Source organism: Sus scrofa, chromosome 8 (genome assembly GCF_000003025.6).
Source record: "Sus scrofa isolate TJ Tabasco breed Duroc chromosome 8, Sscrofa11.1, whole genome shotgun sequence".
NCBI lineage: Eukaryota > Metazoa > Chordata > Mammalia > Artiodactyla > Suidae > Sus > Sus scrofa.
Window position 1 is genome coordinate 96,145,589 of NC_010450.4, and position 20,697 is coordinate 96,166,285.

The window sequence follows — 20,697 nt, forward strand, 5'->3', positions numbered from 1 at the left end:
TAAAGGATCTGGGGTTTATTTAAAGACTAAATTTTGATACCCGAAAGCTATCTTTGATTGAATCTGCAGATGTGTTTTGACATCCTTGCTATAAATTCAAGTTCTGAAGATGTAATAGTAAACAAAAAAGACATGGTCCCCATCCTTAAAAACTTATTATTTGCATGGAAGTGGGCAAACATTAAATGTATCTTTACAAATTAATAAATGCTCTTTAGGAAGACCATAGGACACTGTGAGAGCTTATAACAGAGGGACCTGACTTTTTCTAGATACATAGTAAGAGAATTTCCCTGTAGGAGCTGTAATTGAGCTGAGTTCTAAAAGTTGAATAGAAATAACTAAGAGAAACAGGAAGGGAAAGATTATTCAAAGCAAAGGGAACAACATGGGGAAAAAAAAAAAAAAAAGAATGAGAAGGCATTATGGCAGAAACAAAGAAAAAGAAGGGAATAGTGACATAACCAAAGCTTGTGGAAGTAAATAGAGACCACATTATCATGGGACTCTATTTTTTTTTTTTTTTGTCTTTTTGTCTTTTTGCTATTTATTTGGGCCGCTCCCTCGGCATATGGAGGTTCCCAGGCTAGGGGTCTAATCCGAGCTGTAGCCACTGGCCTACGCCAGAGCCACAGCAATGCGGGATCTGAGCCGCGTCTGCAACCTACACCACAGCTCATGGCAATGCCGGATCATCAACCCACTGAGCAAGGGCAGGGACCGAACCCACAACCTCATGGTTCCTAGTCGGATTCGTTAACCACTGCTCCACGACGGGAACTCCATCATGGGACTTTAGAACAAGGCTTGTAAAGCTGCAAATAGATTTTCCAAGTGGAAATGTGTTAACTAGGCAAGCAGAATTCTAAAGCTATATAGATTCATAGACCGGGGGTTTTTTAAATTTAATTTTATTGGAGTATAGTTGGCTTACAATGTTGTATTCGTTTCAGGTGTATGCAAAGTGGATGTCATACGTACAAATGTATCCATTCTTTTTTCCCATATAGGTTATTATAAACTATTGAGTGGATTTTTCCTGTGCTGTACAGTAGGTTCTCATTAATCATCTACTTATATAGAAGTGTGTATATGTTATGCCCACCCTCCAAATTCTTCCCTCCCCCTAACAGTTTCACCTATGGTAGTCATAGGTTGGTTTTGTAATCTGTAAGTTTGTTTCTGTTTTACAAATAAGTTCTTTCGTATCATTTTTTATTGAGCCCATGTATAAGTTATATCATATGATATTTGTCTTTCTCTGATTTACTTAACTCAGTATGATAATCTCTAGGTCCATCCATGTTACTGCAAGTGGCATTATTTCATCTTTTTCTATGGCTGAATAATATTCCTGTGTGTGTGTGTGTGTGTGTGTGTGTGTATGCACACCACATCTGCTTTATCCATTCCTCTGTTGATGGACATTTAGGTTGCTTCTGTGTCTTGGCTGTTGTAGATAGTGCTGCAGTTAACATTGAGGTGCATGTATCTTTTCAAGTGATCAGTTTTTAATACATTGTGAGAGTGAGAGAAAGAAAGATATCCAGAGAAGATTGAATCAGGGAAGAATATTCGATTCTAAATTTGTGAATTCAATAATTCAAAAATTATTAAAATAGAAGTTCCCACTGTGGCTCAGTGGGAACAAACCCGACTAGGATCCATGAGGATGTGGGTTCAATCCCTGGCCCTGCTCAGTGGGTTAAGGATCCGGCCTTACCGTGAGCTATGATATAGGTCACAGATGCAGCTCAGCTCCTCTGTTTCTGTGGCTGTGGTGTAGGCTGGCAGCTGCAGCTCTGATTCAACCCCCAGCCTGGGAACCTCCCATATGCTGCAGGTGCAGCCCTTTAAAAACAAAAACAAACAAAAAAAATCATTGAAATAGAGCGGGAGTCATGGAGCCTCAGGAGGTTAGCACAGCAATAATACAATATGAAATGAATAAATTCAAGGTTTTTCTGGTGCCAGTATGTATAAAGTCAAATTTTTACTTATGTATTATTTAGGAAAGCAAATTTAAGAGTTTTAGGAAGCATATGGCATTTAGCAGGGTAGTAAAGACCAAATGTTTGCAGTTTTCCCCCGTAAGCCATGGATTTTGCTGTGATGGGATTTTCCTTGGTGTTTTTTGAGTCGGTAAAATTGAATTTCTTATTCATTCTTTCTTGAGTTTAAAAGTGGCCATATTTAATAAATGAATAAAAGGCATTCCAGCTGTGACCATTTTCAAAGCACATTAAAATATCACAAGATAGATATTCTTTTTAATATTTCTTTAGTGTAGCAAGGTAAAGATGGTCTGAGAGTACACCAAAGAAATTGTTCTAACTACTTAACCATTTTCTAAACTGCCTCAAGTATGGTAATAGATAGTTTCATCCTAGATGCATACAAGATTAGACAATTCATTGCATACATGAGGTGCTTTAAGGCATTAGGCTTAATTCTCTCCATGAACCCCAGCTGAGAAAGCTTTTAGACTATCCAAAGAGCATTTATTTGTATGTTCATTCTGCATTAAAGTATTTTTACTATAATGACATAAATAACTTTACTTCTAAGTTATTTAGAAGACATTTCCATATGAGTATCTGAAAATCATTATGGTCTTTTCCTGAAAAAAAATGCACTGTTCATTTGTACTGTAATTAAAGTGGTAAAGGAATTCCTGTATATAATTTTTTTGACTTTACAGAGTCCTTTGAAAGACAATCTTAAATTTAGTATATAAATCAAAAGTGACTTGAGTCACTCCTAAGAGGAGCTTCATCAGCTGCGTTCATCAGGGTGCCGGGGATGGCACACTTGAAGAGGGCATGGTAGCTATGCACATCCCCTATATCTTACACCTTGCTCTGTGTATCTTGTCTTCTTCTTCTTCTTTTTTTTTTTTTTTTTTCTTTTTAGAGCCACACCTGTGTCATGTGGAAGTTCCCAGGCTAGGGGTTGAGTCAGAGCAGCAGCTCTCTGGCCTGCACCACAGCCACGGCAACACAGGATCCGAGCTGCATCTGTGACCTACACAAAAGCTCACAGCAACGCTGGTTCCTTAATCCACTGAGCAAAGCCAGGGATTGAATAGGTATTGTCATGGATTCTAATCAAGTTCTTAACCTGCTGAGCCACAATGGTAACTCCTGCGTATCTCTTTTATATGGAGTTGTATCTTTTATAATAAACCAGTAAATATTTTTAAGTGACTTACATAAAAACCCAACTCTCAGTTACTGAGAGTATAAACATTTTCTGTAGATTCTGGCAAAAAAAAGTAAAAGGAGATGATGAGAGCAGCTTTATATTAGACAGTATACATTTTTCCTACTGGCATTTTAAAGTATTGGGAAAGTATTGAAAAAAATTTTTTTGATAGGCAAGAAATAGATTTATTAAGATAGGACGCTTGTGAGAGATGCAAGCAAACAGGCAAGGAGGCTCTGCCCCCAGAATCCAGCGGGCTACCAAAAATGTTGAAAATTTTGTAGTTCATCATAATTCTGGTGTCATTAAGTTTGTATTATAATACAGGATTAGTCTTCATCTGTGATGAGACAGATTGTAAACTTGTTTTATATAGATTTCTCATCCAGACATATCTATGCCACAGACAATACAATAAATTATTCTTTTTGTATATGTCATTGATCATTTATCTCCTAGAATAATAGAAAAGAAAAATACTGTGTTCATTTTCTTCTCTAGATCAGTACAATGGAACATGAATTTTCAATAAAGGAACATGGGTTTGAAGTTCAGTTGAGAGAGATGGAAGACAGTAACCGAAATTCTACTGTTGAACTGAGGCATCTCTTAGTGACTCAACAGAAGGCAGCCAATAGGTGGAAAGAAGAAACAAAGAAACTCACTGAAAGTGCAGAAATTAGAATCAGTAATCTAAAGTAAGTCCACTATTAATTATTTGATGCATTTTACAAAGAGATTATTTAACCTTTAGTTTAATGCCCTTGCTTTAATCTTTTCGTAAGAAGGGAAAAGTCTGAATGTTGTACTTATATTTTTATTCAGCAAATATTTATTGAACTACTACAAAAAATATTAAGGATTATTAAACTAATATTGTATGTTTTGTAAATTTTATGCATATTCAGAAAATACAATGATCTCTGTTGGACATGGCAGTTTAGAATCTTAATACTATTTGCATATAGAGTAAATACAGTAGTTTTCTATAGTTGCAGCAGAATCAATTTGGCCTGCAAAGCCTAAAGCATTGGTTCTCTGGACCTTTAAGGAAAAATGTACTGATCCTTGCCTGGAAAGATCTTTGAACATTTATGATGAATGAAATGAGAAGCTATGAAGGGCTTTGAGCAAAGTAATATGATCACGCTTAAATGTTCAACAGATCAGTTGGACTGCTGTATGAAGAATAGACTGGGGAAAGGGTCCAGAATAGAAGAAAAAAGAAGGTAGACAAGTACTGTGATGATCCATGTATAAAATGATGATAATTTGGATTTTTAAAGGATTGGAAATCATTTAATTTTTTTTCCTGCTTTAGACCATGTTAATATGAGTTACGTAAAAGATATTTAGGTCAAGGTATCAACTCGTTAGTTGTTTGGAGTTCGTAAAAGAGACTGCAACAGGAGCTATAAATTTAAGAGTCATTAACATACATATGATTTTTAAAGTCATCGAATGAGAATGTATAGAAAGGAAGTCTAAATAAATTAAACTGTCTAAGGACTAAGTTACACAAGTTAAAATTTAGAGATAAGAAAATTCCACTGAGACTGAGAAAGAAGACTGGAGAGAAAAGGAATCAAGACAGCATGGGGTTAAAAAAAGATACCTAACATTTTCTAGCTAGAGAAACTGAGTCTAAGGGAGGTTAAGGAACATGTTCAAGGTCACATACCTAACAAAGTGACAGATCCTGGTTTAAAATTTAGGCAGTTTAGGGTAAAGACAATATGGTTTTTATAATTAAGGTTTCTTTCCTTTTAGTTGTTTGTTGTTGTTGTTGTTGTTACTGAAGTATAGTTTCTGTATAATACTGCATAAGTTACAGATGTATAATGTAGTGATTCTCAGTGTTTAAAGGTTATATATCATTTATAGTTATTATAAAATATGGGCTATATTCCTCATGTTGTCCAATATATCCCTTATTTATTTTATATCAAATAGTTTGTACTTCTTGATCCCTTCCCCTATGCTGACCCTCTCATCTTTCCTTTCCCCACTGGTTTGTTTTCTATATCTGTGAATCTATTTCTTTTTTCTATATTCACTAGTTTCTTGTAGTGAATTTGATGATGTCCCAGAGGTCTCTTAAACCGTCCTCATTTCTTTTTGTTCCTTTTTTTTTTTTTTCTTTTTTCTATTTAGCAGCAGTGATTTCCACTGCTTTGTCTTCCAGATCACTGATCTGTTCCTCTGTATCATTTAGTTTACTGTTGAGTCTTTCTGGTGTATCTTTTATTTCAGCTGTCATAGTCTTCATCTCTGTCTCTATTGTCTAAGTCATTGTTAAATAAAAATTAGTAACTTCTTGCTCTGTGTAAGAACTTCTCCTGAGTTCTTTGGTCATCCTTACCATCATTCCTCTGAACTCTTTTTCAGGTACATTGTCTATCTCCATTTCACTTAGTTCCTCTTGTTTCTTTGTCTGGAACATGCTCCTCTGCAACCTCATTTTTTTTTTGTAAGATTTTTACTTTTTCTATTATAGTTGATTTACAATGTTCTGTCAATTTCTGCTGTACAGCAAAATAACCCAGTCTCTCTCTCTGTCTCACACATTCTTTTTCCAACGTTATCTTCCATCATGTTCCATCACAACTGACTAGATATAAGCCACCTCATTTTGCTATGTATGTGGTAGGTTAGTTACACTTGTCAACTGTAAAGAAGTGGCCTTCTGTAGAAGGCATCCTATGCACCTCAGCAGCACTCTCCCCTCTTGTCACCCAAGCTGAATACTCTAGGGGTTCCTCTTGAGAGGGCTACATGGGTCCTTCTGTGGCAGGCTATGTGGGCAGTCTAGTCAGGTTGGTTGTTCCCAAGTCTGGTTGATTGCCAGGCCCTGCCTTGTGCTCATGCTACTTACTACTTATTAATGAGACCTGATCACAAAAGGAGTTGCTACCAAACCCTGGGAAGCCCCAGGGATAGTGCTGGCTCAGGGTCCAGAAGACTCTGGGCTACTACCCACTGGTGGGTGAAGCTAGATCCTGGGGTTAATGCCATACTAGCTATAGGGCCCTGGGGTTCCCAGAGTTGGTGTCAGATTACTGGGGTCAGGGGAGAGGGGCTGGCTCCATAACACAGTTGGTTATGGAGTCCATGGTGTTCTGAAGCTTGCATTGTTCTGCTCTGAGATTGTGGTTGTTGCTTCTTGTGTCTGCACCCTGGTTGGTGAGACTGACCTAAAGGCTAGTGCAGGCTCCCTGGAAGACAGTGCTGGCACCTGTCCACTTATGGGTAGAACTGAGTCTTGGTCCTATGGTGGGCAAGGCCATGTCTAGAAGAAGCTGTGAGTTTAGGAAGTCTTTAGGCAGCCTTTCTGCTGGTGGGCAGCCTGTGTCCCCAACTAGTTAGCTGTTTCACTTGAGGTGTCCCAACATTGGTGCCTATGTGTTGGTGATTATCTTGGTACTAATGAGCTAGAGGGAGGATCCCAATATGGAAGCCACCAGCAGAAGTGTCCATGCAGTAAATAACTTCTACATATTGCTGCTGCCAGTGTCTATGACCCCAGGATAAGTAATAGCTGCTCCCTGCCTCTCCAGAAGAGTCTCCAAGACCAGCAGGTCAGTCTGGCCCAGGTTGCTGTCAAGTCACTTGCTTTTGCTCTGTGTCCTGGTGCACGGATATTTTGTGTGCCCTTTAAGAGCGAAGTCTCAGAGTTCCTGTCGTTGTACAGCAGAAACAAATCTGACTAGGAACCATGAAGTTGCGGGTTCGATCCCTGGCCTTGCTCAGTGGGTCGAGGATCTGGCATTGCATGAGTGTGATGTAGGTTGCAGACATGGCTCGGATCTAGTGGCTGTGGCTGTGGTGTAGACCCACGGCAACAGCTCTGGTTAGAGCCCTAGCCTGGGAACCTCCATATGCCATGGGTGCGGCCCAACAACAACAAAAAAGAGTGCAGTCTCTATTTCCCCCAGTCCTGTGGCGCTCCTGCAGTTAAGTTCTGCTGGGTTCAAAGCCAAATGCTTTGGAGGCTCATGTTCCTGATGCAGGAACCTCAGGCTGAGAAGCCTGAAGTGAGGCTCAGAACTCCAAATCCTGTGGGAGAACCTCTGTAATAGAACGTTCTCCAGTTTGTGGGTCACGCACCCAGGTTATGGGACTTGATTATATCATGAGTCCACCCTTCTTACCAGTCTTGTGGTTCCTTCTTTATGTCTTTAGTTGGAGATTTTTTTTTCTTGTAGGTTCTGGTCTTTTTTATCAATGGTTCTTCAGGAGATAGTTGTTAGTTTGATGTGCTCATGAAAACAGGTAAGCTCATGGTCTTTCTGCTCCACTAGCTTGACCAGTCCTCCTTTAGCCACTATGTTTTATAAAATGCTACTGATTGGTTAAGTAAGATAAGGACTGGGAATGAACCTTTCAGTTTGATACCCTGTGGTGGTCTTGTTTATTATGTTAAGAACAGTTTCAATGGAATGCTGAAATGAAAATGTATTTAGAATGAATTTTAAGAGAAAAGGAAAATTTTTGCTTCCAGTTAATTAATGGTGAGCTAGGAAACTTGGACCAGCCCTCTACCACAACTGAAAAAATTACATGAATTATAAAGAGCATTAAAGAATTAACAAAAAATTTATTGCCAATTTGGCTTTATCCCAGGAATGCTAAATTATTAGAGTGTTAAAAAATAAATTAGGAGTTCAGCAGAAACAAATCCAACCAGGAACCATGAGGTTGTGGGTTTGACCCCTGGCCTTGCTCAGTGGGTTAAAGATCTGGTGTTGTCATGAGCCATGGTGTAGGTTGCAGACACAGCCTGTATCCTGCATTACTGTGGCTGTGGTGTAGGTCAGCAGCTGTAGCTCCAATTCGACCCCAAGCCTGGGAACATCCATATGCTGCGGGTGAGGCTCTAAAAAGCAAAAAAAAAAAAAAAAAAGAAGAAGAAGAAGAAAATAAATTAATGTTTTATTGAAAGAAAAATCGTAAGTTCTCTTCAATAGATGCAAAAAAAGTAATTGAGAAAATTTAATACTATGCATTTATGATTTTTAACATATCTCTTAGCAAACTAGAAATAAAATTCCCTTAATTTTATGTAGGTATCTCTTCTAAAGCAAAGCTTATTCATAATGGAAATAAATGTTAATAAATTTCCTTTGACGATTGAGAAGAAGACAAGACCACTGTTACCACTTCTATTAGTATCTGTACCATAAGTCCTAATCAGTGCACTATGGCAATAAAAAGACACAAAAATGTATACAAACTGGAAAGGAAGGAGGAAAACAGTTATTCTTCACAGACAATATTGATTATATATAGAGAAAATCTAAAATAATTCATATGAACATACAAAAAATCAGACGTATTTCTACATACCAGCAACAAACATTTCAAAATAAAACTTTGAAAATAGTAAAATTTACAAGACATCAAAAAATATTAAATACCTGGAATAAATATAACAAATGATGTGTAAGACATCTACATGAAAACTATGATATTAAAAGCAATTGAAGAAAGCTTAAGTAGAGATCATGATAATTGATCAGAATACTCAGCACAACATTGTAAACTAACTGTAATAAAAAATTTTTTAAAAAGAATACTCAATATTGGGAGTTCCCGTCGTGGCGCAGTGGTTAATGAATCTGACTAGGAACCATGAGGTTGCGGGTTCAACCCCAGGCCTTGCTCAGTGGGTTGTGGATCTGGCGTTGCCGTGAGCTGTGGTGTGGGTCACAGATGCGGCTCATATCCCGCGTTGCTGTGGCTCTGGCGTAGGCCAGTGGCTACAGCTCCAATTGGACCCCTAGCCTGGGAACCTCCATATGCCGCAGGAGCGGCTCAAGAAAGAGCAAAAAGACTAAAAAAAAAAAAAAAAGAATAATCAATATTATAAAATTTTAATAGCCCTCCCCCAACTATCTATAGATTCAGTGTAATCCCAGTCAAAATACTAGCACATCGAGCAGTATCCAAAATATATTAAGCGAAAAATTTTAAAATAGTATACAAGAGTGTTATAGGATTCTCCCCTTAGCAGGGATGTCATTTGAGTGTCTGCTACATATACACTGCATTCGGACATACATTTCATACATGCGCATTCTGCTTTTTTAACAAAGAGAGGCCAAAAATAATTTAAATGGTTATCTGTGAGGGGAAAGAAGAGGATAAAGAGAATAGACTTCTTTAAATGAACCTTATTTTATAGATCGATAAGCTTGACTTTGAAACTATATAAATGTTTATATAATTATTAAACCAAGAATTTAAAAATACCTAAAAATTGAAAGTAAAATTAAACACATGAACTTAGTTTATAGGAAGTTCATGGCTTAACTACACAGATAAGCTATTTCAAGTAATATTACATACAGTAATTAGACTGTATACCTCTAGTGAAATAAATCCTAGGGATAAAAGGAAATGCAAAAAAATCACCAAATGTTTTTAGTAGTCTTTATTAGAAATAATATTGGTATTATTATTGTGAAACTTATTTAAGAACCAAGATTTTCATCATAAGGAGAAAAAACTCAAAGAAATTAAACTCATAATCCTAAATTGGAATTGGAAATATTAGTATATGAATTTATGATGTTTTACTCTTTAAAATATGTATTTCCTAGCTTTATCCTCTAAAAGGACCTAGATACAGTGACCAGTATTCTGGTGTACTGAAGTACCTTCAAAGAAACCAGAACTCCTCAGAAAAATGACTGCAGATCTGGGATAGGAAAGTACAAGATGAACCTAGAAAACACTTTGTGGTAGCAAAAGAGGAGAAGATCATTAAGGTTATGTTAAAAGGACCCAGGAGTCAACTTGAAGACACTCCCACTGAACCATGTAGGGACAATTTGAGCATCAAAAAGAATATTTGTAGTGAAGTGTGACATATCAAATATATTAAAAAATCTGTGACTTCAGAATATTAAATACAGAAAAAAAAAAAAAAAAGCCTTGGAGTTCCCATCATGGCTCAATGGTTAACAAACCTGACTAGCGTCCACAGGGACACAGGTTCAATCCCTGACCTCGCTCAGCAGGTTAAGGATCCGGCGTTGCCATGAACTGTGGTGTAAGGTACGGACACAGCTCAGATCCAACATCGACCCCTAGACTGAGAACCTCCATATGTCACAGGTGCAGCCCTAAAAAGACAGACAGACAGACAGACAGACAGACAGACAGAAAGAAAGAAAGAAAGAAAGAAAGGAAGGAAGGAAGGAAGGAAGGAAGAAAGAAAGAAAAAAGGCTTTGGTTACCTTTGGGAGATATTATAGAATCAACTCATTCTAAAAACAAACAACAAACAAACAAAGATAAAGAAGAAAATCAAGCATTTATTCTTCTCGTAGTCACTATACTTCATCAGATGCTACCTGGCATACCATAATAGCTCTTACTTCACTGTAAGGATTTTTTCGGTTACTTGTTCAGTATGTTTCTCCCAAGTATGCATCTCACAACCAGGGAAATAATCATAGGGTAGGATTATGGACACATTGAGCTCACTGTGAGACTTGAGCCAAAACTCCTTTGATGACCTTATCTACATAAACCTCTCCTCTGGCTAGTGGACCACAGTGGTATTTGGGCTCTCCAGGAATTCGTCATTCTAGCAACAGTTCCAGTAATCCTGAAAGCATCTGAATTTCCCCTTAACCATGCACATGGTTACCCTGCCTGTTCTTCATAGGTTCTTCTTAGGGGTAGGCCAGGAGGAAGTGTATTCCTTCAAAGGAACCTACAACTCCTTCCTTTGTTCAAAGGGGCTCTGAGTCTGTTAATTGACTGATTTAAGTTTGAGGGTTGGTCAAAGGGCCATGACATTTTTTATAATGATTCAAGACTACTATTCATAAGACCTAGAGCTTTTGTACTTCTGCAAATCAAATAGGACTTTAACAAACCATCTATTTCACTTCTAGGGTGACAGTGATCAAATTAGCAAGCCTCAAAGATCTCTGCAAATCATATTCTACTGATTACTACTACAATTCTATTGCCCATTCCAATAATGACAACTGCATTTTCTTTGGAGTTTTAATGTCACCACATTGCCCTTTCTGTTGAGAATCATGCTTTTATTAAATTCAGGAAGCCAAGTTCCATGGTAGCAATTGCCACTGTCATTTCTATCCCAAAGAGACAAACCACCACAGAGCTCTTCAGATCCTGGTGTAACCCATAGGACTGTATTTCTCATAGTCTTGATGAGGGGAATGTTCTCTGGTCCTCCTGAGGGACATAGTTGAAGGACAGATAAGTTGGTTTTAACATTTAAAAAATCTACCCTAAGCTTCCAGTCTCCCTAACGTTTGATAACTTCCTTGACACCAGTGATTCTGATTTTGTCCTACCCTCCCAGGAACATTTGTCTTGGAGATATCCAGACACATTTAGGAATTCCATTGGCATCTAGTGTACAGGGGTAGGAATGCTATTGGCATCTAGTGTACAGGGGTAGGAATGCTATTGGCATCTAGTGTACAGGGGCAGGGATGCTGTTAGACATCCTGCAATGTGCAGGATAACCCTCACCAAGAATTTTCCAGCCAGCAATGTCAATAGTGCCAAGGTTGTGAAACCCTGATCTACACTATAACAGGGAGCTTCTTTCATTTTAGTATTCAATATAGGTCACCATTATATCCAGATTTTGTTCAACCAAACAAACAAATCAAAATACTAGAGCTAATTCATTGGCTCTAGAATATCTCCTTTGTGAGCCCATATTGGTAAATTTGATCTAATTCAATATTTTATTCTTTCTACTTTAACACTCTTAGGATATATTCCCACACATATCCAGTGCTGTCTGTGTAGAATTGTCAAAATTATGTAATTATACTGGTGCACTCTGCCTTCTCACAGTTCTTGTTTTGTACCTAATTTCCTAGCTCTTACTCGCCTTGGTTATGGCTATAAATGTAGAAGCAATTGATGATGGTAAGGTAAATCTTGAAGGTAGTCCCCTATTCCTTGCACAACTTCCTTAGGTGAGGCTATTGCAAGTTGTTCAAGTGAAGAGGACTTGCTTTTCCAAATAGAGTGGAAGGACTGGTTCTACTGGCAACAGAAGCATTGCAGAATTTAGGGGTTCAAGGCTCCAACAGATAAAATGTCTGTCTGTTCACATGTCCCCATTCCAATTTGTAGGGAAGAAGAGATCCTGCCAGGTTGGGAATTCAGCTTACTGTGTAACTCAGCCATCCATGAGACTAGACTTTGGATTTGATTATCAGAAAGCTTAGCTTTGCAGCCAGTGGAGATAAGGGGTTTTTTAGGGTAGTCATTGTAGCGTTAAGGCCCTTAACCTGAACCTTGAGCCCAGAATTGAAAACTCTGAGTTCTTGAGTTTGAACTCAAGTACAAAGTTCTCCATGGTATCTAAAAGCTGCATTATACTCTTCATTCCCTAAAGTATTCTATGCCGTTAATTACTTGGTCACTCAAAACCTTACGTTCTACGGGCACTTGATTATATGGGTAATAATTTTAAAAAAGTGTTTTACTTTTGCAAATTATGGACTTCCAGTAGCCCCATTACCACTAGCCTTTACACTTAATCAATCATAGAATCAATTCTAAATAATCCATAACTAGTTAGAATACCCATTCATAAGGTTATATTCCTACTTCTGGTACTAATTCCTATATGAAGTAGGCTTTATTCAGGGAAACAGAACTACTCTGGGTGATACAGGATATGGGGCTTAATCTGGGAATAAGGCTTTACACAGTGGGAACTGGTAGAGAAATCAGTGCAGTGTAGTTGTCTCTGTGTCTGGTGCTAGGCCTGAAGTCACTGTGGGTCAGCTAAACCAGCTGGTTGTGGATGAGAGTAACTCACAAGAACAAACTGGAACTCTGTTTTCACCTGTCTCATACCACTTCCACCTTCACCACTTTCATGGTCAACCTGCAGGAGACGCCACTGCCCTTCCCCGTGGTTCTGCACATGACCCAAGAGTCCAAAAGAGGACGTCTGCCAAGAGGCAGAAAATAGAATTGCTGTGGATTCATACCAGCATAGTGACCTAGCCTATCAGCAGCTGTGCATGAGTAGCCACAGTGCCAGGTGCCCTTCCAGCTTTCAGAACCTACTGCATAAATTTCTCTTACGGTAAACACTAGCCCAGGACCAGGCAGAAAAGGGGATCCTGGGAAATACAATTTCAGCTCAACTAAGTTGATGCAGTCTGAAGCTACCACCAGGTATTTGTCTTAGTTTAGTAGTTCTTGATGTTGGGCAGTTGACAATGTTTACATAAGGAAGTATGAAACCATATAAGATAAAGTATACTTAACATCAGTCTAAGGATTATATTAATAATAGCTTTAATTTGTTGAATAAACACTGTTTGCCACTTTACATACTTCTTTAATCATCACAAAAACTTTATGAAGTAAATGCTTTTATATCCCTGCATTAGGGTTCTTCAGAGAAACAACCTGTGTGTGTGTGTCTGTGTGTGTGTGTGTGCATTTGCATGTATGTGTATGTATATAAAGATTTATCTTAAGAAATTGGTTCAAGTGAGATTATAGAGGCTTGGTGAGTCCAAGGTCTGATGGAGAAGACTGGCAGACTAAAGTTTTAAGGAGTTGCATTTTGAGTCCAAAAGCATTAGACTGAAAACCTGAAAAACAATTGTTACTGCTCAAGTCCAAAGGCCGTCAGCTCCAGAGGTCCCTCTTGCTTGGGGAAGTCAGCTTTTTGTTCTTTTCAGGCCATTAGTTGATTTTATCAGGCCCACCCACATTATGAAGGACATTCTGCTCTACTCAGAGTCCAATAACTTAAATGTAAGTCTCATCCAAAAGCACTCTCATAGAAACATCCAAAATAACATTTGTTCAAACATCTAGGCAGCATGGCCCAGCCAAGTTGACATATAAAATTAACCATGACAGCCCCTGAATCATACATGCGGAAACTGGGACTTTAAAAAAACTATACAAGTCCGCAATTCATTATCTGCAATTCCAAATCCCCCCTCCAAAAAAAAAAAAAAAAAACCTTCTGAAAATAATCCTTTCATAAGTTAGGTGCCTACACTTTGGTGGCAAAACCTGACATGAAGTGATAGGAGGCTATTTGTAATACAGGTATATCTGTGTGTACATTCACATACACATAGAGATACACCGAAACATATATTTCCTTTATTGTGCCTATTCATATGTTTGAGAAATATTTATGACCATTATAATCTCTACCCTACTCTAAACCCTTAACATATTTTTCTTGGATGTCTTGGATTTTGCTGTATTGTATATGTAACTTTTGCACACCAACTAATCACTCCCAGTGGACTATTGATAGTGAATGTGTTTTATTTTAGTTTGTATTCCCTGAAGTATCAAGCAAAGTGCCTTGCCAAAAGCAAACACATAGAATGTTGAATTTAATTGCCTTGAGTCTGTCAAAATAATTTTAATACAACCCTGTCTGTTGCTTTGTAGTCTCGTCTGGAAAGATTGTTAAGGCCCTTTGTAGCTTTTGCTTCAAGAATACTACTTGATTTTTTGAAAAGTAATTTTAACCCAGTTATACATGTATTTTACCATCAAGGAGTTTTCACATGATTTCATGAGTTACCTAATTACTTTATAGGAGCCTGTGAGTTGTGAGATCATCCATATTTTTGGAGAATATTATTAGTTCAGAGAAATCAAAGCATTCAAAAATTATAGATATCCTAGATTTTAAATTATATACATCTTAGATTCTATACATATATACTTTAATATATAGGATTACATATATTTGACCAAGAATCACCTTAATTTTTACAACAAATGCCCTATACATTAAATTCATATAACTAAGATTATTTTAAATGCTGTAAGATGGTTCATGTTTTAAAAAAAAACTCTAAAGTAAGTGTACTGCAAAGGAAAATCTGTATAGTTCTCTTTTCAATTATAGACAAATCAGTAATCCTCATGAATTATTTCTCCTCCCAAACAAACTGAGGTGGAGATCTGGCATGAGCACAAAAAGTAAGTTTCTACATATGGCACACACAAAAGATCAAACCAGAAAGCAAAGATGGAAAGGAAGAGTAGACTTGAATCAACTTGGAAGAAGATGAGAAAACACATCAGTCACGCTATAAACCAGATGGGCTATAGTTGTAAAAGAAATAAAATAATAAAATACTTTATTAGTGAAAATACATGGGTAAATCCCAAAATATGGGCTACAGTTGAAATAAAATAATAAAATACTTTATTAGTGAAAATACGTGGGTAAATCTCAAAATATGAAACCCTGGTGACTGAGGTTATTTGCTATGATCACTCAGTACCTTTAGTACCTACTGATAATTTTAACAGTGATACTAGATGGATAAAATCATTCATCTTTTAATAAAAGTCCTCCTAATGAGCTAAATTAAGGTAACAGAAGGCTCCTTTGATTACTCAAACCCAGTTTTCAAATATTGAGAAATATAATAGATTTTAGGACTAAACATTTATCTGGCTTGAGAGTTGAAGGTGGGAAGAAATGATCCAAAGTTCAGCACTAAATCACAATTTTAGAGGAATGTATTTACTGGAACATAAAGATACTCATAATCAAAAATTAATAGTAAATAGCATTTTTAATGATTCCTGGTTTATAAATTCTGAATGTTTATATAATGAAATACATTTACATTTTGGGGGTTTTTTAAGGTACAAATATCTTGATACAAAGATAGTGCTGAAATCTAAGAAAGAAATATCACAAAAGGGAATTATTTAATTATATTATGGGATTATTATTCCCACAAATATTTGAATTTGTTTTTCTCTGTTCAGGACTTCTGTTAACAGTTTCATTACTGAATGACTAATCTCTCTCCTAACTTTTCATATGTGATCCATTTGGAAAAAAATATGATGTTTGCCCTCAAAATAAAAAAATAAATAGTTCCCTTCCTGTGTCTGTCTGTCCCACTCTCTCTCTCCTCTTGTATTTTTGTTGTTGTTGTTGTTCTTTTGGGTTTTTTTAAGATTTTTATTATTTTTTACTATAGTTATTTACAGTGTTGTGTCAATATCTGCTGAACAAGAAAGTGACCAGTCGTGTGTGTGTGTGTGTATACACACACACACTCTTTTTCTAACATTATCCTCTATCATGTTATTATTTTCTAACATTATCCTCCTCTATCACAAGTGACTAGATAGAGTTCCCCATGCTATAAAGCAGGATCTCATTGCTTATCCACTCTAAATGTAATAGTTTGCATCTGCAGTAAACATACGGGTGCAAGTATATTTTTTCAATGAAAATTTTATCTGGATCCAAGAATGGGATTGCTGTGCCATGTGGGAGTTCTATATTTAGTTTTCTGAGATACCTCCATACTGTTTTCTATAGTGGTTGTACCAATTTACATTCCCGTCAACAGTGAAGGAAGGTACCCTTTTCTGTGCACCCTCTCCAGCATTTATTATTTGTTGACTTGTTAATGATGGCCATTCTGACTGCTGTGATGTGGTACCTCATTGTAGGTTTGAATTGCATTTCTCTAATGATTAGTGATGTTGAGCATTTTTTCATGTGGCTGTTGGCCATCTGTATGTATTCTTTGGAGAAATGTCTACTCAGGTCTTCTGCCCATTTTTTGATTGGGTTGGGTTTTTTTTTGATATTGAGTTGTATAAGTTATTTGTATATTTTAGAGATAAAGCACTTGTCAGTTGCATCATTTGAAACTATTTTCTCCCATTCTGTAGGTTTTTTGGGGTTTTTTTATGATTTCCTTTACTGTGCAAAAGCTTGTAAGTGTGATGGTGTTTTTTGTTTTTTGTTTTTTTATGGTTTCCTTTGCTGTGCAAAAGCTTGTAAGTGTGATGATGTCCCATTGGTTTATTTTTGTTTTTATTTCTGTGAGAAACTGACCTAAGAAAACATTTGTATGGTTGATATCAGACAATGTTTTGCCTATGTTATCTTCTAGGAGTTTTATGGTGCCTTGTCATGTTTAAATCTTTAGGCCATTTTGAGTTTATGTATGTGCATGGTGTGAGGGTGTATTCTAGTTTCATTGATTTATATGCATCTATCCAGTTTTCCCAGCACCACTTGCTGAAGAGACTTTTTCCCATTTTATATTCTTGCCTTCCTTGATGAAGATTAATTGACCATTTGTGTCTGGGTTTATTTGTGGGTTCTCTATTCTGTTCCATTGGTCTGTATGTCTGTTTTTGTAGCACTACCACGCTGTCTTGATGACTGTAGCTTTGTAGTATTGTCTGACGTCTGGGAGAGTCATGCCTCCTGCTTTGCTTTTTTTTTTCCCCCTCAGATTGCTTTGGCAATTCTGGATCTCTTGTGGTTCCATATAAATTTTTGGATTGTTTTTTCTAGTTTTGTGAAAAATGTCATGGGTAATTTGATAGGGATTACATTAAATGAGTAGACTGCTTTGGGTAGAATGGCCATTTTAATGATACTAAGTCTTCCCATCCAGGCACATGGGATATCTTTCCATTTCTTTCCATTCTTCTTTAATTTCTTGATTAATGTTTTATAGTTCCCATCATGTAAGTCTTTCACCTCCTTGGTCAGGTTTATTCCTAGGTATTTAAATTTTGGGGGGGTGAGATTTTTAAAGGTATTATATTTTTATATTTCTTCTAATATTTCATTTTTAGTATACAAAAATGCAACTGATTCCTGAATGTTAATCTTGTATCCTGCTACTTTGCTGAATTCGTGGATCAGATCGAGTAGTCTTTGTGTGGAGTCCTTACGGTTTTCTATATAAAGTATCATGTCATCTGCATAGAGTGATAGTTTTACCTCTTCTCTTCCAAACTGGATACCTGTTATTTCTTTTATTTGTCTGATTGCTGTGGCTAAGACTTCCAATACTATGTTGAATAGAAGTGTTCAGAGTGGTGGGCATCCTTGTCTTGTCCCAGATTTTAGCAGGATGGCTTTCACTTTTTGTCCATTGAGTACTACACTGTCTGTGGGTTCGTCATAAATGGCTTTTATTATGTTTAGGTATGTTCCCTCTATCCCCACTTTGGTAAGAATTCTCATCATAAATGGATGTTGGATATTTGTCAGATGCTGCATCTCTTGAGATGATCCTGTGGTTTTTTACTTTTCTTTTGTTAATGTGGTGTATGACATTGGTTTGTGTATGTTGAACCATTCTTGTGAACTTGGGGTGAAACACACTTAGTCATGGTGGATGATCTTTTTTATGTGTTGTTGGATTCAGCTGGCTGAAATTTTGTTGAGAATTTTGCATCTATATTCATCAAAGATTCTGGCCTATAATTTTCTTTTTTGATAGTATCTTTGTCTGGTTTTGGTATTAGGGTAATGGTAGCTTCATAGAATGTCTTTGGGAGTGTTCCTTCGTCAACCTTTTCGAGAAGTTTAAGAAGGATGGGTATAAATTCTTCTCTGTATGTTTGATAGAATTCACCTGTGAAGCCACCTGGTCCTGGACTTTTGTTTGTAAGAAGTGTTTTTATTACATATTCAGTTTCATTTTTAGTGATCAGTCTGTTGAAATGATCTATTTCTTGATTCAGTTTTGGCAGGCTGTAGGTCTCTAGAAAGTTGTCCATTTCTTCTAGGTTGTCAAATTTGTTGGCATGTAACTGTTCATAGTATTTGCTTAGAGTTTTTTTGTATTTCTGCAATGTCCATTGAGACTTCTCCTTCTTCATTTCTTATTTTGTTTATTTGAGTTCTTTCTCTCCCCTTCTTGGTGAATTTGGCCAGGGGTTTGTCAATTTTGTTTGCCCTTTCAACAAACCAGCTCTTGGTGTTATTGATTCTATTTTTTTTTTTTTTTGAATCTGTATTTTATTGATTTCCACTGTAATCTTTATGATTTCCTTCCTTCTCCTGAAGGTTTTGTTTGTTCTTCTTTTTCGTATTCTTTTAGGTAGTAGGTTAAATTGTTGATTTGAGATTTTTCCACCTTTTTGAGGAAGGCCTGTATCACTATGAACTTCCTTCTAAGCACTTCTCTTGTGACATCCCATAGATTTTGAGTGGTTGCATTTTCATTGTCATTTGTCTCAAGGTATTTTTTAACTTCTCTTTTGATTTCCTCATTGACCCATTGTTTTTTCAGTAACATGTTATTTAATCTCCATGTAGTCCTTTTTTTTTTTTCATTTCTGTTCCTGTGCTTGATTTCTAGTTTCATCCCATTGTGTTCAGAGAAGATACTTGAAATAATTTCTGTTCTCTTAAATTTGTTGAGGTTAATTTTGTGTCCCAGTATGTGGTCAGTCCTTGAGAATGTTCCTTGTGCACTTGAAAAGAATGTATATTCTGATTTCTTTGGCTGTAATGTCCTGAAAATGTCAATTAAGTCTAACTTTTCTATTGTGTCATTTAGGATCTTTGTTGCCATTTTGATTTCTGTCTAGAGCATCTGTCCATTGATGTGAGTAGGGTGTTAAAGTCTCCTACTATAATTGTATTCTCATCAATTTCTCCTTTTATGTCTGTTAGTATTTGTTGAAGGTATCTGGGTGCTCTGATATTAGGGGTATATATATTGACAATTGTAATATCCTCTTCTTGAATGGATCCTTTAACCATTAAATAGTGTCCTTCTTTGTCTTTCTTTACAGCCTTTGGGTTTTTTTGTTTTTGTTTTTGTTTTTTGTCTTTTTGCTATTTCTAACGCCGCTCCTGCGGCATGTGGAGGTTCCCAGGCTAGGGGTCTAATTGGAGCTGTAGCCACAGGCCTACACAGAGCCACAGCAACACGGGATCCTAGCCACGTCTGCAACCTACACCACAGTTCGCGACAACACCAGATCATTAACCCACCCACTGAGCAAGGCCAGAAATTGAACCTGCAACCTCATGGTTCCTAATCGGATTCGTTAACCACTGCGCCATGACAGGAACTCCTATGGCTTTTGTTTTAAAGTCTGTTTTGTCTGGTATGAGTATTGCAACTCCTGCTTTCCTGTCTTTTTCATTCACATGAAATATCTTTTCCCCATCCCCTCAATTCAATTTATGTGTCCTAAGGTGAGTATCTTCTAGACAGCGAATTGTAGGTTCTTGCTTTCTTTTTATCCAATCTACCACTCTATGTCTTTTGATTGGAGCATTCAGTTCATTGAAATTTAAGATAATTATTGATAAATATGCATTTATTGCCATTTTAAACATTGTTTTCCAGTTAATTCTGTTTCTCCTTTGTTTCTTTCTTTTTTTGTTTGGATGATTTCCTTTTATTTTATGCTTGTGTCCTATTCTTTTTTTTCTTGTGAATGTGATGTTTGGTTTTGATTTGGGGTTGCCCTGTTTTTGAAGTATGTTAACCCCTTCCTATATCTGCTGGCTTTAGCCTGATAGTCATGTAGGCTCAAACATATCCTAAAAAAAAAACTCTGGATTTTCTTACTTTCCTTCCCCACACTTTATGATTTCGAGGTACTTTTTTTTGACATCTTCATGTTTGTTCTTTTGCTGTTCCTTGTGTTTATCGTCATTTTTACAATAGAGGGGAATTTTTT

The 20,697-nt window shown here is 36.9% G+C and overlaps 1 protein-coding gene across 6 annotated transcripts in view; it reads left to right on the plus strand.

Moving 5' to 3' along the window:
* The window catches only part of SCLT1 (sodium channel and clathrin linker 1), a 249,657-nt gene that overhangs the window by 196,129 nt on the left and 32,831 nt on the right, over positions 1 to 20,697 (plus strand). For 5 of the 6 annotated variants that reach the window (XR_002346423.1, XM_021100692.1, XM_013989334.2 and 2 more), the window contains one exon: positions 3,706 to 3,902. Coding sequence is in view for 5 of the 6 variants with exons in the window: in XM_021100692.1 (XP_020956351.1) it covers positions 3,706 to 3,902 (197 nt within the window). In the remaining variant the exon portion in view is untranslated. Of the gene's footprint in view, positions 1 to 1,010; positions 1,052 to 3,705; positions 3,903 to 20,697 lie in introns of those variants that run through there. The other variant, XM_021100695.1, reaches the window with a different exon arrangement.